The sequence below is a fragment of the Bos grunniens genome, chromosome 9, assembly GCF_055505025.1.
Source record: "Bos grunniens cultivar Pamir isolate PY7600 chromosome 9, Bosgru_T2T1.0, whole genome shotgun sequence".
Taxonomy (NCBI): Eukaryota; Metazoa; Chordata; class Mammalia; order Artiodactyla; family Bovidae; genus Bos; species Bos grunniens.
The window spans coordinates 88,070,829-88,097,957 of NC_141173.1; the positions used below are offsets into that span (position 1 = coordinate 88,070,829).

General features: G+C 46.5%; 1 protein-coding gene and 1 pseudogene across 4 annotated transcripts; both read right to left on the minus strand.

Annotated features, from left to right (window-relative positions):
- Positions 1-403: 403 nt before the first annotated feature.
- On the minus strand, positions 404-9,177 carry LOC147366319 (UL16-binding protein 3-like). Of its 3 annotated transcripts, XM_086318277.1 has the most exons (6): positions 9,075-9,177; positions 5,713-5,751; positions 4,786-5,049; positions 4,135-4,410; positions 2,845-2,977; positions 404-1,675 (listed from the first exon to the last, which is right to left on the minus strand). In XM_086318277.1, exons 1-6 carry the CDS (start codon positions 9,160-9,162, stop codon positions 1,489-1,491), a joined length of 987 nt encoding a protein of 328 aa, XP_086174403.1. In that variant the 5' UTR covers positions 9,163-9,177; the 3' UTR covers positions 404-1,488. The 3 variants fall into 3 exon arrangements, with proteins under 3 accessions (XP_086174403.1, XP_086174404.1, XP_086174405.1); XM_086318278.1 differs by lacking the exon at positions 5,713-5,751; XM_086318279.1 differs by lacking the exon at positions 5,713-5,751 and having other exon boundaries at positions 4,135-4,414.
- A 2,124-nt stretch (positions 9,178-11,301) lies between these two features.
- LOC147366320 (UL16-binding protein 3-like) lies at positions 11,302-26,767 on the minus strand (annotated as a pseudogene). The gene is made up of 5 exons (XR_015132268.1): positions 26,760-26,767; positions 25,436-25,544; positions 24,958-25,329; positions 24,447-24,723; positions 11,302-23,802 (listed from the first exon to the last, which is right to left on the minus strand). The product of XR_015132268.1 is annotated as a UL16-binding protein 3-like (transcript).
- Positions 26,768-27,129: the final 362 nt, after the last annotated feature.

Genomic DNA, 27,129 nt, shown 5'->3' on the forward strand with positions numbered 1-27,129 from the left:
AAATGAGAGTTGATGCTAATGGATGAGCCAACGAAGTGGTTTCTTGATATAAAACCTCCTCCTGGTGAAAATTCTGTGAAGATTGTTGAAATGACAACAAAGGACTTAGACTATTTTAAGTTTAGAATAAATTTAGTTGAAAAGGCAGGAGGAGGATTTGAGAGGATTACCTCCAATTTGAAAGAAGATCTACTATGGGTAAAACGCTGTCAAAGAGCATTGCATGCTAAGAGAATTCTGTGAAAGGAAGAGTCAATTGATGTGGCAAATTTCATTGCTGTCTTCTTTTCAGAAACTGTGCTACCCACCGAAACCCCCAGCAACCACCACCCTAATAAGTCAGCAGCCACAGACACTGAGACAGGACCCTCGACCAGCAAAAACATGGTGACTCCCTGGAGGCTCAGACGATGCTCAACATATTTTATTTTAGAAACAAAGTGTTGTGTATTAAGGTCTGTACATTGTTTATTTAGACATAAAGGTATTGCACACTTAACAGACTTCCATGTCAACACAGTATTATGTGCAGTGGAAATTCCCTTTATTGTGAAATTTAATTTATTGCCCTGGTCTGGAAGCCAGCCCACAGTATCTCTGAGGTTGGCCTCTATCTACATGGCTTTTAGAGTATGTTTTCCATCCTGGAACTAACACTCGGATGGCTGCATAGTAGGGTGAACACAGATCTACTGTTGTGATATGGTGATATATACATTTAAAAATCCAGAGAATTTAAGGATCACTTCACAGCTGGACTGCATGTTACTTTAGGAATGATCCTTAAATTCTCTGTTTCCACAAGAAATAAAGCATTATCACTGGTTTTATTTAATCCCATAATGTGGAGGAATAGAGACATACCATGACTTTTCTCCTGGATTAGAAAACAGGCATGAAGTACTTAACTTTTCTGCAATATAGAGATGTTGACTTAAGAATCACTACAAAGGCTTCCCAGGTGGCACTTGTTGTAAAGAATCAGCCAACGAAAGAGGTACAGGAGACACAGGCGACATGAGTTTGATCCCTGGATCAGGAAGATCCCCTGGAGAAGGAAATAGCAACCCATTCCAGTATTCTTGCTTGGGAAATCCCACGGACAGAGGAGCCTGGTGGCCTACAGTCTATGGGGTCGCAAAGAGTCGAACATGACTCAGCACAAACTATGAAGGGAACCAGTCAATGTAAAATTTTATTCCTTTGAAAATATAATGAAGTTGTTTCTCTGGATATATATAAAAAAAAAAACCCTGAGTCCTGTAATAGCAGATGTATTTTTCCAGCAATATCATCATTTTTAAGAATAAGGTCACGATGCAGGGAAAAGTCTAATTTTCCAAAAACTAGAAGATTGAAAGTGTTATGTTTGTGGTGATCTCTTGTTCAAGTAGTTGAAAGTATCAGTGCAGAGACTGCATCACTCAACACCAAGAGGAAGTGGGAAAGGGGATTTGAAAAAAATAAAGATGTTGAGGAGGATGCTCATTAGATGTGACAAGAGACTCGAGATGGTGCAGCCACTGTGTCATCATAACTGGTAGACAGACTTGGGATTCCTAAGGTCTGATCTCTTGGCTTTAAAGTGAACGCAGGAGAACAAAAGCAGCCAAGCAAAGACTGAGTCCTGAGGCCAACAGAGCACCTGTCAGGGGCTTCCTGGGAGCACAGTCTCCTGCAGAAAAGAAAGAGGCCTTGGTCCAGGAAGCTGAGGAATTCCTGTCACTTTCCTGGGGCTGCCCCTCCCCAGCCCCCATCCAGCTCCTTCCTCACTGAGGGGCTTCTATGTCCTCTACCCGCACCCCCACCCCAGGCCCAGCAGCTTGTTCTCACCTCCTCCTTCTTTCCTGTATCACTGAGTCACCCAGGCCCTGACACCCCCTGGTTAGGCTCAGGACTGGAGCCAGTGAGGAGTCAACCTGCTTCCTTTACTCAGGTCCAGATCCTCCCAAGGGGGTGCCTAAGTACCAGAGAGTAGGTCCCCAGATGAGGGGCCTTGCTTTCTGACAGCCTTAAGGGGCTGCAGGCAAACCTCCTTCCTTCGTTGCCCTGCAGCCTCTGAGCCAGCAACTGACAGCCCTCAGGACCAGGGTCCGTGCCCCCCCCATCTCTTCCTGGTGCAGCTCAGCTGGGCGCCTCCACCCCAGCTCAGCCCCACCCATCCCCAGGCACCTCTGCTCAAGGCAATATCACTCAGTGATGGAGTCTCTGGGTCCCCAAGAGGCCACAGGCTGAGACAGAACTGCTGTTGCTCCAGGAGCACAGGCCTGGCCTCAGCCCTTCCCACAGTCTCTGCTGTGGGGCTCCTGCCTTGCCTGCTGTGACCCAAGCCACTTCCTGTGAGAACAGGCCTTTGGAGTTGGGTCTGCAAAGGCCTTCCCGCCCCTTCCTCCTGGGATGAGAGCCCGGCCCCTCTCATCTTGGCCCCCTGGGTGGGTCCCCTCCCCGCTGACACAACATGTGGAGCCCCCATGCTGCTCTCAGCCCCCGTGAGTCCTGCCTTCGCCCTGAGTGCCTGCTGTTCTCACACCACCTACTGGGGCCCTGCCAGCCAGCAGTCTGTGCTCAGTCAGGGGACTTGGCTGAACCCTTTAAGCATCAATAGGCCCTCAGCCTAGTGAAGGCGCCTCCCTTTTCACAATGTCACCTGACAGCGGGGACCTCTCAGAACTCAGGGCTGAGCTTGTCGAGTTCTGCTCTCAGATGATACGGGGTCTTATCCCCTGGCTCATTTCCAGGGTGAGGAGGTTCAGTGAGGGGAGGGGTTGGCTGGGAGTCACTGGGTCCCCAGCCTCACGACAGGACCTGTGCCCCTGCCTTCCCTCTGAATTCTGCCCTCAGTACCTGTTCTTGTGAATGATCCATGCTACGATGCTTATTATGATGAAACCGGTGAGAACTCCAAGGATGATCTTGGTTATGTGATTGCTGGTTGGGGCCGTAGGCTGCACTGTACGGGGGACTGTGGTCGGTGATGCTGCAAGGAGAGTAAGAGTGAATCCTTTGTCCAGACCCCAAACTCACCAGATGCCTCCTCAGGCCCCCTGATTCAGGTACCCCTAGAATTCAGGTACCCTAGGTACCCCTAGATGGGTGCAGACAGCTTGTACCCATCACATGGAGGCCCCTGTGATAGATCCTCAGGTGAGATGGGGGGAAGGGAGGAGCCCAGTCCTTACGGGGCTCTGACAGCTAATGGGGGAGCAAGGTTTCCAACACAGCCACTCAGTCCTGCTGTGACATCAGAGACAGTGACCTGAGGATGGAGTCCTCAGGAGCTGACAGCAGAGGTGGTACTGACAGTTTTCCGAAGTAGAATTGGTGACATTTAAAAGAAGATTCTGGAATGAGGGCACAGTGAGAAATAAATCCCAGAAATAAAAAAGATGTCTACAGGATTTGGATCAGCAAAACTCCATGTTCAGTCGTCCAAATGCCTGTTCTGTGAGGAAAGGACATCAGGAGGTGGAAAGTGAACGAGGATGACAGAGCATCCCGGATCATTGTTCTCCCAGGAGCTACTCACTTTTAAAATTTATTTTTTTACATTCTTTTATTTTATTTTTATTCACTCCAAAAACATTGTTAATTGGGGTACAGCCATTAACAGTGCTATGATAGTTTCAGGTGAACGGTGAAGGGATTCAGCCATAGATACACATGTACCCCTTCTCCCCTAAACCCCTCTCCCATCCAGGCTGGCACATAACACTGAGTAGAGTTCCATGTGCTATTCAGTAGGAGCTTGTTGGTTATCCATTTTACATATAGCACATGTACATGAACTTCCCAGAGTCCCTAACTACCCCTTCCCCCAGGTAACCATAAGCTTGTTTTCTAAGTCTGTGAGTCTCTTTCTGTTTTTTAAGTTTTTTGTACTATTTCTTTTTAGATTCCACATATAAGGCATGTCATATGATATTTCTCCTTCTCTTTCTGACTTAGATCACTCAGTATGACACTCTCTAGGTCCATCCATGTTTCAGGAACAGCTCACTTTAGATGGATCACTTTGCCAAAACACACATACACACAGACACACACAGACACACACAGACACACACACCCACACACAGACATTGGGTCCATATCACCTTGGGTGGACTACCACTTCCTTATACTCGTCTCACTTACCTGAGGTCTTCAACATTTTCTCCCAGCACACTATAAAATCCTGAAGCCAGGCCTGACAGTCTCCCATGGAGACTTTCTTGAAGAAGTCGGTCACAGCTCTGTCCTTCTCCCACTTCTCCTTCATCCGCCTCCCTCCAGAATGAACCTCTGTCCAGTGTCCATTTTCTGAATCAAAGCGGAGGCACATTTCTCCATTGAAGCCGAACTGCCAGGATCCACTGATGTGTCCATCCTCTTCACACTGGCACGTCATCCTGGCCTGCAGGGTCAGAGGGCCTGACTCCACCAAGGAAAAGAAAGAGCTCAGCCTTGGACTTGACAAATTCTTTGCCTCACCTTGGTCCACCTCCCCTGGGCCCAGGTAATTGGCCCTGTTCTCTCCTCCAAGGCCTGCTCCTTCCACTGGACTACTAGGGAAGGACCAATACCCAATTGAATTTTTTACCCATAAACAATGGATGCAGCCCCTTCAGTATTTGGACTTCCTAACTCACCCCTGGACTCGATGGACATGAGTTTGACTTGATGGACACGAGTTTGAGCAACCTCTGGGAGTTGGTGAAGGACAGGGAAGCCTGGCGTGCTTCAGTCCACGGGGTTGCAAAGAGTGGGACACGACTGAGCGACTGAACTGAATTGAATTGAACTCACCTCTGGCCGTGTGTTTTTCCAGTATAATGTCAGGCAATTGCCCCTTGAGGAAGTCCCCGATGTTTCTTAGTGGTTCTGTCTGTGTTTCCCAAGTGTTCGTAGTTTTCACCTCCTCTCCCAATGGACTTGTGGATTGGATCTTGGTGCCACCACAGTCATAGGAGAGAAAAAAATTCCCATCGACCTGGCCTTGAACCACACACCACAGCTCTCCAGGACTGGGGTGAGGATCGACGGTGAAGTTGTAGAAAAGAGAGTGAGTGTCTGTGAAGGAAAATGCAGGTGAGGGCAGGTTCTGGAGAAGACCCATTACCTCCTCCCCCCACTTATGTGAGAGCAGAGTAAAGCTGCCGGGCTGGGTTGGTAGAGCAGGAAGGCACCCCTGGCCCCCAACACCACCTACAGGCTGAGCAAGCAGAGAAACCACATAACATTATCTCTACTCTGCTCATAAGGCCAACACAGAACCCAAAGCTGCAGAAAGGAGAATTCACAGGATTTAGCAAGGCCAGGGAGATGCTGCTGATCTACCACTTTGATGGGTCTTGGAATCCTGGAGAAGGCCTGGCCCACATGGCATGAAAGAGAAAATCCAGAACTTCTGAGGCAGGTGGTAGAGGAGGGGATCAAAGGCTCAGAGAAGTGAATGTGCCAGGGTGGACATGGTATGAAAGGGCAGGAAAGTGTGCAGTCCAACAGGTTCTATGGAGCCCGAGAGGAAAGAATGGATGAGAAGCATCTCCAACAGCTCAAGGGTGACTTTTGCTGAAGGTCAGGGATGGTGGTGGGATTGGTGTTCCTGTGCGCTTCCAGCAGGACTGAGGAAGAAGGGGAAAGAGCCGATGCCAAGTGGAGTGCTCTATGTCAGAAACAAAGCAGACGCAGTGACCAAAGTGACCAGAGAGCCCCAGTGTAGCCAGGACTCACTGCAGAGAGTACCACGCTGGCTCATAGCACAGGGCGATCCTAAAGGCAAAGGGAAGAGCAGTGAGCCCTGTTAAAAACTACATAATTGAAAGGAAAAATTATATAAAAAAACAGAGACAAACACAAGGCTGGATGTTCAGGAGGCTGAGTGCAGACATCCCAACAAAATGTCTGGGTCCTTTGTGCAGTATCCAGCACTGAGTCAGGTCTTATATTTAGAATCCACTACTAGAGACAGAGATGCCAGGCTTCAGCAAGGAGGGGCCTCTTATCACCACAGCAAGTGCAGAAGTCCTTCTGGCCTTTGGAAGCCACACGGTCATTGACTGGGGTAAGTGTACACTTGGCAGAGAAGCCACCCCCACATTCATAAGGACCTAGAGTGGGACTGTCATCGTGTCCAACAGTCTGAAACATCATCATGGCCCGCCTGTTATTACTGTGGTGCCTGAGATCTGTGGTAAGGAGTACACATCTGTCCCACGTGCTGCCCACAGGAGTGTCACCCATTCACTGATCCTCATAATGCTCATTTCACATCCATTGCATTTGCAATATGAATGAAAAATCTTCACAGTTAGTAAATTACCGTGCTGTGAGGGCTACCATAGAAGCGATTTCCAAGTTCACACTTCTGACACTGACCTTCATTCCCCAATAGTATGTGTAAACAATATCATATCCTGGAGAAAATGACTAACAACCTACAACCTTTCCAGGGTTCAGGAGTGTTATCCCTATCCTATTTCCATTAAATTTGCAGTGTGGCCCATAGACTTCTATAATTGTACATATGACATATTTCAGGCTCTGCAGACCATAGTTTTCTGTTACAACTGCTGTCCTAGAACAAAAGCAGTCACAGATGAGTGGTGAATAATGACCTGCTTCCTGGGTACATGACCCAGCAGAACCTGTGACGTCAGAGGTATCTGTGGTCAGAAAGGTGCTATGTGCCGTCTATGGCATTTTACTTGGAGGTTCACAACACAGACCCTTTATGTCCTGAAGCAAGGCCATGCGAATTGCAATGGGGAATACTACACCATTTAAATGTGGCTCCTGGTATGGTCCTGGGGGCTGGTGGAGGTGAAGCCTCTGGTCATGAAACGTCAGTGTTGTCCATCATGATCTGGGCTCATCAACCCCTCATCATTAGTCCACATAGACCAACCATCATAGGATTGAAGTGATATGGTGGTGTGGCATAAGAAGGGCCAGAGGTAACAAATAAGAGAGAGCAGCAGGTGGCTTAGGCCTGACATCAGAACTGTAGGACCACTATTCTCCAGGGCCTGCCCTGTGGCTCAGAGGTAAGGAATCCATCTGTAATGTCGGAGCTGGAGTAGATGTGGGATCTATCCCTGAGTGAGAGAAGATCCCATGGAGGAGAGCATGGCAACCCACTCCAGTGTTGTTGCCTGGAGAATCTCTTGGACAGAGGACCCTCGTGGGCTATAGTCCATAGGATCATAAAGAGTTGGACATAACTGAAGTGACTTAGCATGCACACACTATTCTCTGCTCATGCCTGAGGCTTCATGCAGTGTCCCCTATATCTCCATGGACCAAGGAAGCCATTCTAGAGCAGAGGGGGTCAGGGGACATTAACCCGTATCTGCTGGACCCACACTCCTTTCACAATCACACCACCCAGAACCTACAAGGTAGGACAGAGCAAATTTTTGGTTCACTAACAGGCAGCTAAGGAATACCTCGCACTAGTCCCTAGGGGAGGAGTCATTTGTTACTGTTTTGTGACCCAGGGCAGTCACATGGTTCTTTTGGTTTTTCAGGTCGTTTTTTCCTGCTCTTGTAGCACAAATGTGGAGATGTATAACGCACACAGACACCACATGGCCTGTGGAGACCAACAGATTTACTCTCTATCTTTTGAAGAAAAGGTTCTCCAACTCCTATCTTAAATAATAGCTATAATAGGCCACTGTCTCCATAGTCTCAGGGAATATGAATGTGGGACCGAAGGGTAGAAGTGGGGGTGCCCGTCCTCACCCTCGTGCCCTGTGTCACACACTTTGGGAAACTCTTCTCCCATCTCTCCTGCTTTATGTCCTGGGGGCCAGGCTGGGAGGCTTCTGCTGGAGTGAATTCTCAGGCAAGAGGATAGGGTGCCAGTTGACAGAGGGCAGGTTTAGGATCCCTTCACAGATGGGAAGTTGTTGGAGGCCCTGAGGTTCTTGGGATGGGGAGGGATATGGAAAAAATACTGTTGTAACCAAGCACATGAAATTAAAAGACGCTTAGTCTTTGGGAGGAAAGTTATGAGCAACCTAGACAGCATATTGAAAAGTAGAGATATTACATTGCCAACAAAGGCCTGTCTAGTCAAGGCTATGGTATTTCCAGTGGTCATGTATGGACGTGGGAGTTGGACTGTGAAGAAAGCTGAGCGCCAAAGAATTGATGCTTTTGAACTGTGGTGTTGGGGAAGACTCTTGAGAGTCCCTTGGACTGCAAGGAGATCCAACCAGTCCATTCTGAAGGAGATCAGTTCTGGGTGTTCATTGGAAGGACTGATGCTGAAGCTGAAACTCCAGTACTTTGGCCACCTCATATGAAGAGCTGACTCACTGGAAAAGACCCTGATGCTTGGAGGGTTTGGGGCAGGAGGAGAAGGGGACGACAGAGGATGAGATGGCTGGATGGCATCACCGACTCGATGGACATGAGTTTGAGTGAACTCCGGGAGTTGGTGATGGACTGGGAGGCCTGGCGTGCTGTGATTCATGGGGTCGCACTGAGTGGGACACGACTGAGAGATTGAACTGAACTGAACTGAACCAAGCAGGACTCTAAGGAGGCGTCCTAGGACAGACTCCACCCATCTCCCAGACCCTCCCTCCTGCACTGCCCGCCCCCCCTACTCTCCGCCCAAGTGGCAGACTCCACCTAGACTCTTGCCCATCTCCCGCCACCTTTCCTGCGGCCAACGCAACTGGTCAGACTCCACCCAGTCTTCCCCTGAACCGCGTGGGTTCGGTCCCTCGGAAGCGGCCGCCACCTTTCCTGCACCCGCTTCAGTGACTCTGAATTCCGGACGGGGAAACCCGGGGGGATGCAGCAGCATTTCGTGACGCCGACCTGGCTCTCACGTCTCCCTGCCTTCCCTCCCTTCCTGCTGGGATTTCTTTTTCACCCAGATTTTGTCTTTTCCCTGCAGGGGGACGGCAACAAGCGCGAATGGGGGCGGGGAGCAGGAGCCCAGCGGGAAAGGAGCGCGCGGAGCTTTAAAGCAGGGAGGCGACCCCGCCTCGGCGTTCCCCGTACCGCCTCGGACACCCCATCCCTCTCGGGTCTTAGGGCCCCGTGTCCTCTCCTCGCAGGTTAATCCCCGAACTCACCGCCTCGCGCCGTGCAGAACCGGAGAGCCACGAGTAGCACCAGAGCCACGAAACCAAGACGCGCTCTGGGGTCAGGCTTCCAGTCCATCCCCGCCTGGAAACTGGTTGGATCCGACTTTGCGGGAGCTATTTATAGCTCGCCCCGCATTTCAGTCCATTCTCCGCCCCTGCCTCCTCCCAGCCTTGCTGACGCCGGGCAGTAGCCGCCCACTCCTGACTCACTCCTTGTTCCCCCCGCCCCTCACTGTCTCTTTTCTCCTCCAAGTCCTTCTCGCCGCTCAACCTTCCTCCCCGTTCCCGCCTGCAGTCTTCCTGCGGTGGTGGTTTACTCGCTCAGTCGTGTCTGACTCTTGCGACCCCGAGGACTGTAGCCCGCCGGGCTCCTCTGACCATGGGGATTCTCTGGGCGAGAGTACTTCAGTGGATCGCCATGCCCTCCTCCTTGGGATTTTTCTGGCCCTGGGATCGAAGCCGGATCTCCTACATTGCAGGCAGTCTTTACTGACTGAGCTTCGAGGGAAGCCCTGCTTTTCTTAAAAGACTCAAGATTGACCCCTGCACCGCGCCCCTCCCCCAAAACACAACCCCCACCGGAAAACTCTGCGGATCCCTTGAAAGGGCCTGGAGAGAGCCCTTAACTTCAGTGTCATCAGCAATATATTTTCTAGTAGTTTCTGTCCGAGAGTAGTCCTAGACTTTTTGTGAGCCAGAGTAACTGCTCATTAGAAAGAGTTTGAGGACTGAGGCCGGAATCCGATTTTCCAGGTTCTGCGTGGAGACAGGGATCCAGCGCTGCCAGCGGGCGCCACTTGGCGGTCTCTTCCGCCTGCTTGTTCTACTCTGGTGTGTTTGTGCATGCTAAGTCGCTTCAGCCATGTCTGACTCCTAGTGCCCCATGGACTTTAAAAGCCCACCAGGCTCCTCTCTCCATGGGATTCTCTAGGCAAGAATACAGGAGTGGACTGCAATGCTCTCCTCCAGGGGATCTACACAGTAGCCTGTGTGATCCATTTTCTTCCCCCTCATAATTTACTTTTATGCAGTGTCCAAGCAGCATTGAGCATCTCACGTTCACGTCTCAGGGCTATCCGCTGATGAAGAGTGAGATCATCCATCACTCGTTGGGACTGACAAGACCTCCTAATTCTTGGGAAGTGGGTCTACCAATGACATTGAGAGGTCAACACCTGTGACAGAGGGCTCCATCTCTCTGTTATCATGGGGCTCTTGGCCTCTGCTAGCTTCAGGGGTGAGTGAGCCCTGACCTCGGAGGGTCGCGCTGACACCTCAGCACGGGCAGTGCTCCAGTTCATGTCTTGTCACTGAGTTAGGCTGGGTTCCCTATTTATAGATGTGGAAATGGATGTGAGCAGAGTTTCAAGGACCTGGCAAGAGCAATCAGGTGGAGTTTCATGTTCTTGGAAGCATACTCACTGTCAACACTCATTAAAATTACCTCCCAGTTGATTCCACTCCCATCTGGGGTCTAGACTGTGTACGGGTGCCAGGAGCATGCACGGGTGGGGGTGGCCAGGCCTGTCCAGAGAGGCCCGTCTTCCCCCACCTGGCTGTCCTGACCAGGACTCTAATGCTGTCCTTCCATCTTTCTCCTGCTCTGTTAGTCACTTGCCTCTTCACCAGCCTCCCCCACTGGGGCTACATGGTCCCTGTGATTAAATCTTTCCAGATATTAAACCCAGGGCCCTGTCCCCAGGCCTATGCATGAGTCTTCCCCTGACACATCAATCACCTGAACCCACCAAGTTGCTGCCCCACCCAAGCCTGAGTCCTGTCCTCCAAGCCCCCATGTGTCTCTTGTTCCCAAATTGTTACACACCAGGCTCTTGGCCTCCTTCACCAATAGAAATCAATCAGAGGCCAGACAATAGAAATAAATCAAATTTCTTAATCAAAAGAAATTGAGGCTAGGCTTTATTGGGGCCCCTACTGAAGCAGAGGGGATCAAGAACAAATGACAGTGTCCTTGTGTGCTCACTCCCTAAGGTGGTGGGGTGAGCTGGTTCCTTCTATGGGATGAGGGGAGGGGTATTCCCAGGGGTCAATCAGGGGGGTGGCTTAGGTGACTGGCTGAACCCTTCACTGTTGTGTGCTGGGGCATGTGAGGCATCCTGCTTTTGCTCTGGGCTCTGCAAAAGTGGCAGTTGGGGTTTTCATATCTTTGTATCTTTTTTCTAGAATAGCTTCAACTACTCCAACTAAAAAACAGTCTGTTTTGAAAAACCTTTTTATTTTGTATTGGGTATAGCTGATTTACAAACCGTGTTGGGATAGTTTCAGGTGAACAGCTAAGGGACTCACCTGTACACATACATGTATCCATTCTCCCTACACTCCCATCCTGACAGGGCAGTCACATAACAGTGAGCAGAGTTGTGGGTTTGTTCCTTGTGCTGGGAAGATCCCCTGGAGAAGGAAAGAGCAACCCACTCCAGTATTCTTGGCTGGAAAATTCCATGGATAGAGGAGCTGGCAGGCTACAGTCCATGAGGACAGAAAGAGTTAGACACACACAGAAAGAGAGCACACACACACACACCATGTGCCATACTCAGGTCCTTGACGGCAATCCATTTTACATAGAGCAGGGTGTACATGACCTTTCCATACTCCCTAAGGATCTCTTTCCTCCATCCTACCCCCAGCAACTATAAGTTTGTTCTCTAAGTAAGTCTGTGAGTCTCTATCTGAGAATGCAAAACGTCCTTAATTGCTGATATGAAGAAAGTTTTATGGGTTTGGATAGAAGATCCAACCAGCATGACATTTTCTTAAGCCAAAGCCTAATCGAGATCAAAGCCCTAACTCTTCATTTCTATGAAGGCTGAGAGAGGTGAAAAAGCTGCAGGAGAAAAATTTGAAGCCAGCAGGGGGTGGTTTATGAAGTTTAAGGAAAGAAGCCATCTCCATAACATAAAGTGCAGAGTGTAATAACTAGACCTGATATAGAAGCTGCTGCAAGTTTTCCAAAAGATTTAGCTAAGAGAATCTATGAAGGTGGCTCCACTGAATCAGAGATTTCCAGTGTAGACAAAATATCCATCTATTGGAAGAAGACGCCCACCAGGACTTTGATACCTGGAGAGGAGTAGTCAATGCCTGGCTTTAAAGATTCCAAGAACAGGCTGATTCCCTTGATAAGGACTAATGCAGCAGATTACTGGAAGTCAGTGGTCACTTACCACTTGGAAAATTCTAAAGCCCTTTAGAATTAGGCTGAATCTGTTCTGCCTGTGCTCTGTAAGTGAAATAATGAAGCCTGGATGACAGCGTACCTGTTTACAACATTGGCGCCAACTGTTTTAAGTCCAATGTTGAGACCAACTGCTCAGAAAGAAAGATTCTTTTCAAAATATTACTGCTGATTGACAAAGCATCCAAGAATGTGATGGAGAAGTACAATGAAATTCATGTTATTTTCATGGCTGCCAACACAACATCCATTCCGAAGCACATGGATCATGGAGTAATTGTGATGTTCAACTCATTGTATTTAGGAAGTACATTATAGGCTATAGCTGCGTAGATAGTCATTCCTCTGTTGGATCTAGGCAAAGTCAAGTTAAAAATTTCTGCACTGAATTCATTTTTTAATAAAACGATGTAGTCTTTTTAAAAAACATTTGCTAATTTATTTTTTTTGTTGTTGCATTGGTCTTAATTGAGGCATGTGGGGTCTTTGTTGGGTCATGAAGGATCCTTCATCGGAGCACACAGATTCTCTAGTGGTGTTGCCTGGGCTCAGTAGTTGCAACACGTGGGCTTAGTTGTTTGGCGACATGTGGGATCTTAGATCTCTGAACAGGTATCAAGCAATTATTCCTTGCATTGGAAGGTAGATTCTTCACCACTGGGCCCCCAGGGAAGTTCCTTTACATTGGATTCATGATTATAGGAATCATGGGAATAGGTTGAAATATCAACATTAATGTGAGTATGGGAGAAGTAGATCTCTACCTTCACAGATGACTTTGAGGGGTTCAAGAATTCACTGGAGAAAGTATGTGCAGATGTAGTGGAAATAACAAGGAAGCTAGAGTTAGAAGTGGAGCCTGAACATGTGGCTGAATTGCTGCAATTGCATCATAAAGCTGAAATGAAGGAGGGCTCATTCTTATGGATGAGCAAAGAAAGTGGTTCTTGAGACAGAAACTGCTCTTGGTGAAGAACTTATGAAGTTTATGGAAATGACAACAAAGGATTTAGAATATAACATAAACTTAGTTGAAAAAAGCAGCAACAGACTGCAGAGGATTAACTTCAATTTTCAAAGAACTTCTACTGTGGGTAAAAACACTGTTAAAGGGCACTGCATGCTCCAGAGAAATCTGTGAAAGGAAGAGTCAAAGGATGTGGCAAACTTCATTGTTGTCTTCTTTTCAGAAATTGCCCTACCCACCCCAACCTTCAGCAACCACCATCCTGATCAGTCAGCAGACATAGACACTGAGACAAGACCCTCCACCAGCAAAAAGATTTTGACTTGTGAAGACAGAGATGATGCTCAAACTACTTTATTTTAGAAACAAAGTGTTGTTAATGAAATTCTGTATATTATTTATTTAGTTGTAAAGCTATTGCACACTTAGCAGATGTCAGACAGTGTCAAGTAAACTATATACAAAGTGGGAAATGAAAAATGTGTGTGATTTACTTTATTATGATATTCAATTTATTGCCCTGGTCTGGAACACAGCCTGGACTATCTCTGAGGTTTTGCTGTATCTACATGGCTTATCGTCTACATTTTCCATCTGGAACTACCATTGGGTTGGTTGTGTAGTAAGATGGACAAACGATCTACTGTTGAGATACAGTGAAATATACATCTCAAGGCAGGATTCAGTTTTACTCCTACAAACAATGTGAGAAAACTCCTCTTAGTGCATTTCCTGTATCTCTTGATCCAGATTTATTTTAAAGGCCATCAGTTATATGAATATATGAGGATATCCCAGCAATTTTTTGTCAGGTTGATTATTCGGGATATGTTCAATCTTTTCACAGGTTTACAGTTCTATGAAGACCTACATGACCTTCTAGAACTAACACCAAAAGAGATGTCCTTTTCATCATATGGGATTGGAATGAAAAAGTAGGAAGTCAAGAGATTCCTGAAGTAACAGGCAAGTTTGGCCTTGGAGTACAAAATGAAGGCAGGAAAAGGCTACTTTGAGTTTTGTCAAGAGTACACAGTAGTCATAGCAAAGACACTCTTCCAACAAAACAAGAGAAGACTCTACACATGGACATTAGCAGATGGTCAGTACTGAAATCAGACAGACTATATTCCTTGTAGCCAAAGCAAGACCGGGAGCTGACTGTGGCTTAGATCATGAGGTCCTTATTGCAAAATTTAGACTTTAATTGAAGAAAGTAGGAAAAACCACTAGGCCATTCAGCTATGACCTATATAAAATCTCTCCTATTATCCAGTGGAAGTGACAAATAGATTTAAGGGATTATATGTGGTACACAGAGTTCCTGAAGAACTATGGATGGAGGTTCATGACATTTTACAGCAGGTGCTGACGAAAACCATCCCCAAGAAAAAGAAATGCAAGAAGACAATATGATTTCTGAGGAGGCCTTACAAATAGCTGAGAAAAGTAGAGACGTGAAAGGCAAAGGAGAGAAGGAAAGATCTATCCATCTGAATGCAGAATTCCCAAGAATAGCAAGGAGAGGTAAGAAAGGCTTCCTAGATAATCAATGAAAATAGAGGAAAAAAAACAGAAAGGGAAAGCCTAGAGATCTCTTCAAGAAAATTTGAGATACCAAGGGAACATTTCATGCGAAGATGGGCACAATAAAGGACAAATCGAAAGGACTTAACAGAAGCAGAAGAGATGAAAAGGGGGTAACAAAAACAAACAGAAGAAGTGTACAAAAAGGGTCTTAATGACCTGGATAACCACGATGGTGTGGTCACTCATTTAGAGAAGGTATCTTGAAGTGTGAAGTCAAGTGGGCCTTAGGAAGAATTACTAAGAACATAGCTAGTGGAGGTGATGGAATTCCAGCTGAGCAATTTAAAATCCTAAACGGAGATATTCTCTAAGATGGCGGAGGAATAGGATGGGGAGACAAGTTTCTCCCCCACAAATTCATCGAAAGAACATTTGAAAGCTGAGCAAATTCCACAAAACAACTTCTGAATGCTGGGAGAGGACATCAGGCACCCAGAAAGGCAGCCCATTGTCTTTGAAAGGAAGTAGGGGAAAAAAATATAAAACATAAAAAGAGAGACAAAAGAGGGAGGGATGGAGATCCATCCCGAGAAGGGAGTCTTAAAAAAGAGAGAAGTTTCCAAACAGCAGGAAACACTCTCACTGGCAAATCTGTGGCATGCCTTGCAACCTCAGAGGGCAATATAACCGGGAAGAAAAATACATAAATAATTAAAACCCACAGATTACGTACCTAAGGCAACCCCCAGCAGAGAAACAGCGCAGTCGCCTGCATCCGCCACTAGCAAGTGGGGGCTGGGCAGAGAGGCCGGGGCTGCATTGCTTAGAGTAAGGACTGGACCTAAATGCCCCAAGGGCAATCTGAACGTGAGGTAGCAAACCAGACTGTGGGATAGCTATCCTGCGAAAAGCCCCAAGCTAAAATACTGCCAGGCCCGCTCACAGAACAAAGGACTGAGCAGAGCTAGCCGGCTGCGGACTGGCCCATCCCCCGCCGGAGACAGATAGGCGAGGGCAGCCAGAGCCGGAAGAGGGCAATCGCAGCCCCAGAGAGGCATCATCTACCAAACTGCAAGCAGGCTTCATTGCTAACCAAGACTCCTTGGGATTTTGGACGGCTGACATCTGCCGGGAGGGTCGCAGCCAGAGATCAGCTCCCCAGAGGGGACATACGGCACACTGCCTGTTGTACACCCAGAAAACGGAGCGGCTGGGACGGGGGAGGCGGTAAAATCACAGCCCGCCAAGCATCTGGTCACCTGAGCTGCTTGGACCGGGAAAGGGCACAAAATGCAGGCCTAATCAGGTCTGCGGCTTTGTGGAGTACCTGAGAACCTGAATCTGAGTGGCTTTGACCTGGGAAGTGCGCTCAGCACAGGACCGGCCTCAGACAGTTCCTGGCACAGCAATCTAGAGCCTAAGCAGTGTAGACTGGTCAAGCACACACGCCATGAGCAGGGACAAACCCAGTGCGGCCAAGACACTGGGAGCACTCCCCACAGAGTCCATATTTGTTTCCAGTGTTCCTCCCTCCCCACAGCACGACTGAATAAGTGAGCCTAAAAAAATGTGACCGCCACCACCCCCTGTGTCAGGGTGGAAATTAGACACTGAAGAGGCCAACAAACAGAGCTAAAATAAACAGAGGGAACTGCTTTGGAAGTGACAGTTGCAATAGGTTAAAACCCTGCAGTTAGCACCAACTACATAGGAATGGGCCTATAGATCTTGAGAAGTGTAAGCCAGATCAAGGAACTATCTGAAAATGAACTGACTCCACACTGTCCACACAACACCAGAGAAAGTCCTAGATATATTTTTACTATAGTCATTTTTTTAATTAAAAAAATTAAAAAAAATGTTTAACTCCTCTATTACTCCTTTAATTTTCATTTTTATAACCTACTATTACTTTGAAAAAAAAAAGACCCTATTTTTAAAGGAAGCTTCATATATATATATATATTTTATAATTTTTGTGACTTTGTTCTTTTCTTTAATATTGTATTTTTGAGAATCTAATCTCTACTCTAGATTTTTAATCTTTGCTTTTGGTATTTGTTATCAATTTTGTACCTTTAAGAACCCAATCTTCAGTACCCATTTTTACTTGGGAGCAAGATTACTGGCTGGATTGCTCTCTTCCCCCCTTGGACTCTCGTTTTTCTCCACCAGGTCGCCTCTATCTCCTCCCTCCCCCTTCTCTTCTCTATCCAACCCTGTGAATCTCTTTGTGTGTTCCGGGCTGTGGAGAACACTTAGGGAACTGATTACTGGCTGGCTCTGTCTCTCTCCTTTTGATTCCCCTCTTTATCCTCCTGGCCACCTCTGTCTCCTTCTTCCCTCTTCTCTTCTCTGTGTAATTTCGTGAACCTCTCTGAGGGTTCCAGACTGTGGAGAGCACATAGGGAATTGATTACTGGCTAGATTGTTCTCGCCCCTTTTGATTCCCCCTCTTCTCCTCCTGGTCACCTCTATCTCCCTCCTCCCTCTTCTCTTCTCCATGTAACTCTGTGTACCTCTCCAGGTGTCCCTCACTGTGGAGAATCTTTTCACCATTAACTTAGATGTTTTATCATCAGTGCTGTATAGATGGAGAAGTCTTGAGGCTACTGTAAAAATATGACTGAAAACCAGAGGCAGGAGGCTTAAGTCTGAATCCTGAGAACACCAGAGTACTTCTGACTCCAGGGAACATTAACTGATGGGAGCTCATCAAATGCCTCCACACCCTACACTGAAACCAAGCACCACCCAAGGGCCAACAAGTTCCAGAGAAAGACATACCATGCAAATTCTCCAGCAACACAATTAGAAATGAAAATGGAGAGATCACAACAGATGACACAGAAACACAAAAGATCATAAGAGACTATTATCAGCAACTATATGCCAATAAAATGGACAACTTGGAAGAAATGGTCAAATTCTTAGAAAAGTACAACTTTCCAAAACTGAACCAGGAAGAAATGGAGAATCTTAAAAGATCCATCACAAGAATGGAAATTGAAACTGTAATCAGAAATCTTCCAGCAAACAAAAGCCCAGGTCCAGATGGCTTGACAGCTGAATTCTACCAAAAATGTCGAGAATAGGTAACACCTATCTTACTCAAACTCTTCCAGAAAATTGCAGAGGAAGGTAAACTTCCAAACTCATTCTATGAGGCCACCATCACCCTAATACCAAAACCTGACAAAGATGCCACAAAAAAAGAAAACTATAGGCCAATATCACTGATGAACACAGATGCAAAAATCCTTAACAACAGTCTAGCAAACAGAATCCAACAACATATTAAAAAGATCATACATCATGACCAAGTGGGCTTTATCCCAGGGATGCAAGGATTCTTCAATATCTGCAAATCAATCAATGTAATACACCACATTAACAAATTGAAAAATAAAAACCATATGATTATCTCAGTAGATGCAGAGAAAGCCTTTGACAAAATTCAACATCCATTTATGATAAAAACTCTCCAGAATCAACATAATAAAAGCTATATATGACGAACCCACAGCAAACATTATCCTCAATAGTGAAAAACTGAAAACATTTCCCCTAAAGTCAGGAACAAGACAAGGGTGCCCACTCTCACCACTACTATTCAACATAGTTTTGGAAGTTTTGGCCACAGCAATCAGAGCAGAAAAAGAAATAAAAGGAATCCAGATTGGAAAAGAAGAAGTAAAACCCTCACTGTTTGCAGATGACATGATCCTCTACATAGAAAACCCTAAAGATTCCACCAGAAAATTACTAGAGCTAATCAATGAATATAGTAAAGTTGCAGGATATAAAATCAACACACAGAAATCCCTTGCATCCCTATACACTAACAATGAGAAAACAGAAAAAGAAATTAAGGAAACAATTCCATTCACCATTGCAACGAATAGAATAAAACACTTAGGAATATATCTACCTAAAGAAACAAAAGACCTATATATAGAAAATTATAAAACACTGGCGAAAGAAATCAAAGAGGACACAAATAGATGGAGAAATATACTGTGTTCATGGATCGGAAGAATCAATATAGTGAAAATGAGTACACTACCCAAAGCAATCTACAGATTCAATGCAATCCCGACCAAGCTACCAACTGTAGTTTTCACAGAACTAGGTCAAATAATTTCACAATTTGTATGGAAATACAAAAAATACAAAATACAAAAGTGAAACTAGAATACTTTCTAACACTATACACAAAAATAAACTCAAAATGGATTAAAGATCCAAATGTAAGGCCAGAAACTATAAAACTCCTAGAGGAAAACACAGGCAAAACATTCTCCCACATAAATCATAGCAGGATCCTCTATGACCCACCTCCCAGAATATTGGAAATAAAAGAAAAAGTAAACTAATGGGACCTAATTAAAATTAAAAGCTTTTGCACAACAAAGGAAACCATAAGCAAGGTGAAAAGACAGCCTTCAGAATGGGAGAAAATAATAGCAAATGAAGCAACTGACAAATAATTAATCTCAAAAATCTACAAGCAACTTCTGCAGATCAATTCCAGAAAAAGAAACGACCCAATCAAAAAATGGGTCAAAGACCTAAACAGACATTTCTCCAGAGGAGACATACAGATGGCTAACAAACACATGAAAAGATGCTCAACATCACTCATTATTACAGAAATGCAAATCAAAACCACAGTGAGGTACCATTTCACTCCAGTCAGAATGGCTGCTATCCAAAATTCTCCAGGCAATAAATGCTGGAGAGGGTGTGGAGAAAAGGGAACCCTCTTACACTGTTGGTGGGAATGCAAACTAGTACAGCCACTATGGAGAACAGTATGGAGATTCCTTTAAAAACTGGAAATAGAACTGTCTTATGACCCAGCAATCCCACTGCTGGGCATACACACTGAGGAAACCAGAACTGAAAGAGACACGTGTACCCCAATGTTCATTGTAGCACTGTTTATAATAGCCAGGACATGGAAGCAACCTAGATGTCCATCAGCAGATGAATGGATAAGAAAGCTGTGGTACTTATACACAATGGAATATTACTCAGCCATTAAAAAGAATACATTTGAATCAGTTCTAATGAGATGGATGAAACTGGAGCTTATTATACAGAGTGGAGTAAGCCAGAAAGAAAAACACCAATACAGTATCCTAACACATATATATGGAATTTAGAAAGATGGTAATGATAACCCGGTATGTGAGACAGCAAAAGAGACACAGATGTATAAAACAGTCTGTTGGACTCTATGGGAGAGGGCGAGGGTGGGATGGTTTGGGAGAATGGCTTTGAAACATATATATTATCATATGTGAAACAGATTGCCAGTCCAGGTTTGATGCATGATACAGGGTGCTTGGGGCTGGTGCACTGGGATGACCCAGAGGGATGGTATGGGGTGGGAGGTGGGAGGGGGGTTCAGGATGGGGAACACATGTGCACCCGTGGCAGATTCATGTCAATGTATGGCAAAACCAATACAATATTGTAAAGTAATTAGCCTCCAAAACAAACAAACAAACAAACAAATCCTATATGATGATGCTGTTAAAATGCTGCACTCAATATGCCAGCATATCTGGAAAACTCCACAATGGTCACAGGACTGGAAAATGTTGTTTTTCATTCCAATATCAAAGAATGTTCAAACTCTCATACCATCACACACATTTCACATGCCTAGCAAGGTCATGCTCAAAATCATTCAAGCTGGGCCTCAGCAGTAGGTGAACCAAGAACTTCCAATATACATGCTGGATTTAGAAAAACATAGGAAGCAGAGATCAAATTGCTAACATCTGCTGGATCTCAGAAGTAAGGGAATCCAAAAAAACATCTTCTTCTGCTTCACTGACTATGCTAGAGCCTTTGCATGGATCACAACAAACTGGAAAATTCTTAAAGAGATGGGAATACCGGACCACATTACCTGTCTCCTGAGAAGTCTGTATGCAGGACAAGAAGCAATAGTCAGAACAGGACACGGAACAATGGAGTGGTTCAAATTGGGAAAGGAGTTCGTCAAGGCTGTATGTTGTCACTCTGCTTTTTTAACTTCTATGCCAAGTACATCATGTGAAACGCTGGGGTGGATGAAGCCCAAGTTGGTTTCAAGATTGCCAGGAGAAAAAACAGCAACCTCAGATGTGCAGATGATACCGCACAAATGGCAAAAAGCGAAGAGGAACTAAAGAGCCTCCTGGGGGAGGTGAAGGAGTGAAAACTGGCTTAAAACTGGACATTCTAAAAACTAAGATTTTGGCATCCAGGTCCATCACTTCATGGCAATAATATGGGAAAAAGGTGGAAACAGAGGCAGATTTTATTTTCTAGGGCTCCAAAATCACTGTGGAAGGCGACTGCAGCCATTAAATGAAAATTAATTTTAATTAAGAAATGAAAAGACACTTGCTCCTCGGAAGAAAAGCTTAAGAGAAGAAAAAAATAACCTTACAATGACCACTGCACGTCCTAGTGAGAAGAAGAATCAGACATCTTTCTCTATAAATCCAAGGGTAGAAATAGTTAACCATTTGAAAAAGACATGTCAAAAGCCAAGACAGGCCAGAAGCCAGGCCTTTCACATCAAACAGTTGGTCAAGGTGTGAACACAAAGGAAAAGTACTTAAAGGAAATCAAAAGTGGTCCTCCAGTGAACACATGCATGATAAGAAAGCAAAACTGACCATCAAGGTCAAGTGGTAAACTGGTTTGAGAAGAAAAAGGAAAGATGCTGAGTAGGATGTGCAACTCAAAGACATCACTTTCCTGCTAAAGGTCCATCCTGTGAAAGCTATGGATTTCCTAGTAGTCATGCACTTATGTGAGTGTCAGACCAAAAGAAGGTTGAGCCCTGAATAAATGATGCTTTTGAATTGTGGTGCTAGATAAGACTCTTGAGAGTCCCTTGGACTGCAAGGAGATCAAACCAGTCCATCCTAAAGGAAATCAATCCTGAATATTCATTGGAAGACTGATGCTGAAGATGAAACTCCAATACTTTGCCTTCCTGATGTGAAGAGCCAAGTCATTGGAAAAGACCCTGATGCTGGGAAAGACTGAGGGCAGGAGGAGAATAGGGCAACAGAGGATGAAATAGTTGGATGGCATCAGCGACTCAATGGACATGAGTTTGAGCAAACTCAGGAGACAGTGAGAGACAGGGAAGCCTGGCGTGCTGCAGTTCACAGGGTCATAGAGTTGGACAGGACTTAGCAACTGAACAACAATTCACCATATGTGAACAGCTCAATCAGTGGCCAAAAAGTTACAGTTTATCTTATTTATTTGTAGTAATTCATTATCTATTCTGACTATGATCCTCTGTCAATGGAGAAATAAATCTACTTTTCAAAACAGACATAGTTTGTGCTGTGAAGTCTGGCTTCTCTTTTGAGAGGGAGAGGCATAGAGGAACACAGGAGAGTCACTACTGAGGATGCAGATCTTGATGAAATAAAAAACAATTTCATTGCACAAGTTCCAGGATATGTCTTTGGATTCAGGTATCAGGATTGGGATTGACAGCTAGACTGAATGTTACTTTAAGAGCATTCATTTTATTCTCTGCTTCCACAATAAATGTAGCCGAATCATCAGTTCTATTTAATCCCATAAGGTGGAGAAAGGGTGAAATGTCCCAAGTTCCCTCCTTGATTAGAAAAAGTAACTTGAAGTATTTATGTCTTTTGCAATAGTGAGATACTGACTTAAATATGCATATTAGGAAACAAAATGAGTAAAAGAGGCATTCAAGCATAATATTTTGTTTTATTGAAAATACTCTGAAGTTGTTTCTCTGAACATAGAAAGAATCCCTGAGTCCTGTAATAGCAGATGGTATTTTTTCCCATTATCATCATTTGCAACAATGAGATTGCCATACATAGAAGAGTCTGATTTTTCACAAAATAGAAGACAGAAAGTGTCCTATTTGTGGACATTTCTTGTTCAAGTAGTTGAACATTTCAGTGCATGGATTCCATCACTTAGCACCAAGAAAAAGAGGTAAAATGGGTTGGGGGAAGAAAAGAGACTGAGGAGGCTGTTCACCAGATGTGACAAGAGACATGAGACAAGGCAGCCACCTTGTCATCATAACTGGAAGGCAGGCTCTGAATTCTTGGGTGTGATCTCCTGACTCTAAAGTGAACAGCAGGAGAACAAAGGCGGCCAAGCAAAGACTGAGTCCTGAGGCCGACAGAGCACCTGTCAGGCAGGACCACTCAGTGATGGAGTCTCTGGGTCCCCAGGAGGCTGCTGACAGGCAGGCCACAGGCTGAGTCACAACTGCTGCTGCTTCAGGAGCACAGGTCTGGCCTCAGCCCTTCCCACAGTCTCTGCTGTGGGGCTCCTGCCTTGCCTGCTGTGACCCAAGCCACTTCCTGTGAGAACAGGCCTTTGGAGTTGGGTCTGCAAAGGCCTTCCCACCCCTTCCTCCTGGGATGAGAGCCCGGCCCCTCTCATCTTGGCCCCTGGGTGGGTCCCCTCCCCGCTGACACATCATGTGGAGACCCCTGCTGCTCTCAGCCCCCGTGAATCCTGCCCTTGCCCTGAGTGCCTGCTGTTCTCACACCACCTACTGGGGGCCCTGCCAGCCAGCAGTCTGTGCTCAGTCAGGGGACTTGGTTGAACCCTGTAAGCATCAATAGGCCCTCAGCCTAGTGAAGGCCTCTCCCTTTTCACAATGTCACCTGACAGTGGGGCCCTCTCAGAACTCAGGGCTGAGCTTTCTGAGTTTTGCTCTCAGGTGATATGGGGTCTTATTCACCTGCTCCATTTCCAGGGTGAGGAGGTTCAGCGACGGGCAGGGGTTGGCTGGGATTAACTTTCCCCGTCCTCACGCCAGGCCCTGTGTCCCTGCCTTCCCTCTGAATTCTTCCCTCACTACCTCTTCTTGTAAAGGATACAGGCTATTATGATGCCCATTACAACGAAACGGGAGAGAACCCTGGTGGTGACCCAGGTGATGTGATTGATGGCTGGGGCCGGGGGCTGCACTGTAGAGGGTCCCGTGGTCGGTGATGCTGAAAGGAGAGGAAGAGTGAAGCCCTTGTCCAGACCCAAAACTCGGCAGATGTCTCCTCACCCCCCTGACTCAGGTACCCCTATTGTGCAGACAGTTTACACACATCACATGGAGACCCCTGAGAGAGGTCCCCAGGCGAGATGGGGGGAAGGGAGGAGGCCAGTACTCACAGGGCTCTAACAGCTAATGGGGGAGCAAGGTTTCCAACACAGCCACTCAGTCCTGCTGTGACACAGAGGTGGTGACATGAGGATGAAGTCCTCAGGAGCTGACAGCAGAGGTGGTATTGACAGATTTCCAGAAGTAGGATTGGTGACATTTAAAAGAAAATTCTGGAAAGAGTGTACAGTGAGAAATAAATCCCAGAAATCAAAAAGATGTCTACAGGTTTGGGATCAGCAAAAATCCATGTTCAATCGTCCAAAGGCCTGTGCTGTGAGGCGAGACGTCAGGAAGTGGAAGAGGAAGGAGGATGACAGAGGATCCCGGGTCACTGCTCTCCCAGGACAACTCACCTCTGAAGGATCACTTAGTCAAACACACACACACACGCACACACACACACGCACACACACACACACACGAAGGGTGAGTCCATGTCACCATGAGAGGAGTATCACTTTCTCCTCCCTTCTCACTTACCCAAGGTCTTCAACATTTTCTCCCAGTGCACCATGAAATCCTGAAGCCAGGACCGACAGTCTCCCATGGAGACCTTCTTCAAGAAGTCGATCACAGCTCTGTCACTCTCCCACTTTTCTTTCATCCATTTTGCCTCCAGGGTGATCCACTCTCCAGTGTCCGTTCTCCGAATCACAGTGGAGACTCATTAGTCCATTCAAGCCAAATGGCCAGGATCCACTGATGTGTCTGTTATCCTCACAGTGACATGTCATCCTGGCCTGCAGAGTGAGAGGGTCTGCCCCCACCATGGGAAAGAAAGAGCTCAGCCTTTGGGCTTGACAGATTCTTTGCCCCACTTGGGTCCACCTCCCTTGGCCCAGCCAATGTGGCCCTGTGCTCTCCTCAAAGGCCACTTCTTCCACTGGACTACTAGGGAAGGACCAATATCCAATTATACTCTTTACTTATAAACAGTGAATGTAGCTGAGCCCCTAATCTGGCCCTCCTGTACTTCGATTTTCTAACTTACCTGTGACTGTGTGTTTCTCCAGTGTAAAGTCATGCAGTTGGTCCGTGATGTTTCTGAGTGTTTCGATCTGTGTTTCCCAGGCCTTTATGGTTTCACTTCTTCTCCCAATGGACTTGTGAATATGATCTTAGCATGACCACAATCATAGGAGAGATAAAGCTCTCCATCCACCTGGCCTTGAACCTCACACCATGGCTGTCTAGGTCTGGGCTGAGGGTCGACGGTGAAGTTATAGAAAAGAGAGTGAGCGTCGTGAAAGAAAACCGCAGTGAGGGTGAGGTTGGGAGAAGAAGACCCATAGGCCTCATCCCCCAGTTCTGTGAGAGCAGAGTACAGCTGCAGGGCTGGGCTGACATAGCAGGACAGCTCTGCCTGCCGCCCCCAGCCCCTCACCAGTTACGACTGAGGAAGACGACGAAGCCTCAGTCAGGCAAGAAGCACCACAACCCTGGATATGCCCCATTTCCACCCTGCTCACAAGCTCCGCACGCGGCACTAACCGACACATACGTTTCCCAGGCATGGGCCAGGCTGGTTCAGAAGGAAAGGCATAAACCCAGAGGACTGTCAGCTTCTCTGTGAGTGTCCTGTGGGAGATGCAGAGGGTGAGGTGGCTGTTTCTGAGGAAGCAGATCACAGCCAGTGGGGCTGGGGGTGCGGAGGATGAGCTCAGAACCCAAATCTAGATAAGGGAGAGTTTATAATCACGGGTCACTGGGCTTAGCAAGGCTGGGGAGATGTGGTGATCTCCCACTAGGACAGGTCTTGGAAGCCGGGAGAAAGGCCTGTCCCACACAGCATGAAAGAGAAAGTCCAGAACTTCCGAGGCAGGTAGTAGAGGAGGGGATCCAAGGCTAAGAGAAGTGAATCTGCCAGGGTGGACGTGGTATGAAAGGGCAGGAGAGTGTGCAATCCACCAGCTCCATGGGAAAGCCTGATGGACTCTATGGAGCCTGAGAGGAAAGTGTGGATGAGAAGCATCTCCAATAGCTCAAGGATGACTTGTGCAGGTCAGGGATGGTGGTAGGAGACCGTGTTCCTGTGGGCTTCTATCAGGAACACGGATGGAAGTTGTAGAAAAATCAGATTCCAAGTGGGGGGTGCTCTAGGGCAGCAGAAAAGTCGGTGCAGTGGTCAAAGTGGTTAGAGATTCTCAATGCCAGCCAAGGCCTGACTGCAGAGAATATGATGCCGGCTCATAGCATAGGCCGATCCTAAAGGCAAACAGATGGGCAGGAACCTAGATACAAACTGTACCATTGAAAGAAATAAAGAGAGACAGAACACAAGGCTGGATGATCAGGAAGCCAAAGGCAGTCATCCCTACCAAACACCTGATCCAGGCCCATTTTCTGGATCTGAGCCACTTCTCAGAAGGTATCATCAGAGAAAGAAGCCACGTTCTAAAGAGGAGGGCCCTTTCATCACCACATCTAGGGCAAAAGTCCTTCCATTTTTTCCCAAAGAGTAACATGGTTATTCACTGGGGTAAGTGAACCTGCAGAAGCAGAAACTACTCTCACGTTCACATTGCACCTAGTGTGGTCCTAATATCAGGCACAGGAAGCGTAGCATCACCATGGTCCCCCAATTGTTGAAGCGATGCTCAGAGTACCAGGCCATCAATGGACAGCTGTCCCAGGTTCTGCTTACAGTGGTTATCACTGGGTCCACAGACCACACAGTGGTCATTTCACATGCCCTGGACTTGTGACAGGCATGGAGACCTGAGTAGCTAGTAAATTACTGTGTGGTGAAGGCTACTGTATTAGTGAATTCCAGATTCAAACTTCAGACCCTACCTCCCCATCCGCCAATAGTACGTGTACACAATATCCTGGAGGAAATACAGAGACAAGTGCCAAGCTGCAACCTCTCAAGGGCTGCAGGGGTGTGGTCCCTATCCTATTTCCATTTAATACCGCTGTGGCCTTAGGTTTCCTCTAATGGTACAGAAGAAATAGTTTAGGCTTCTCGGACCCTAGGTCTCTGCTGCAACCTGCTGTCCCAGCAAAAAAGCAGTCACAACTGGCGAACGATGAGCATGGCTGGAGCTGCTTCTTAGGCAGGTGACCCAGCAGAACTGGTGACATCAGACGTATCTGTGGCCAGAAAGGTGCTATGTGCCATTTTCTACTTGAAGGCTCACAACACAGACCCTAAGTGTTGCAG

Bases quoted from the DNA above. Each gene is read 5' to 3' on its own strand.
- LOC147366319 (XM_086318277.1), bottom strand. From the start codon at position 9,162: ATGGACTGGAAGCCTGACCCCAGAGCGCGTCTTGGTTTCGTGGCTCTG. The intron at 2,978-4,134 runs GTAAGTGAGACG...CTCTCCTTGCAG, and splicing joins GAAAATGTTGAAGACCTCAG to CATCACCGACCACAGTCCCC. The intron at 1,676-2,844 runs GTACTGAGGGCA...TCTTTTCTGCAG, and splicing joins TGGATCATTCACAAGAACAG to GAGACTGTGCTCCCAGGAAG.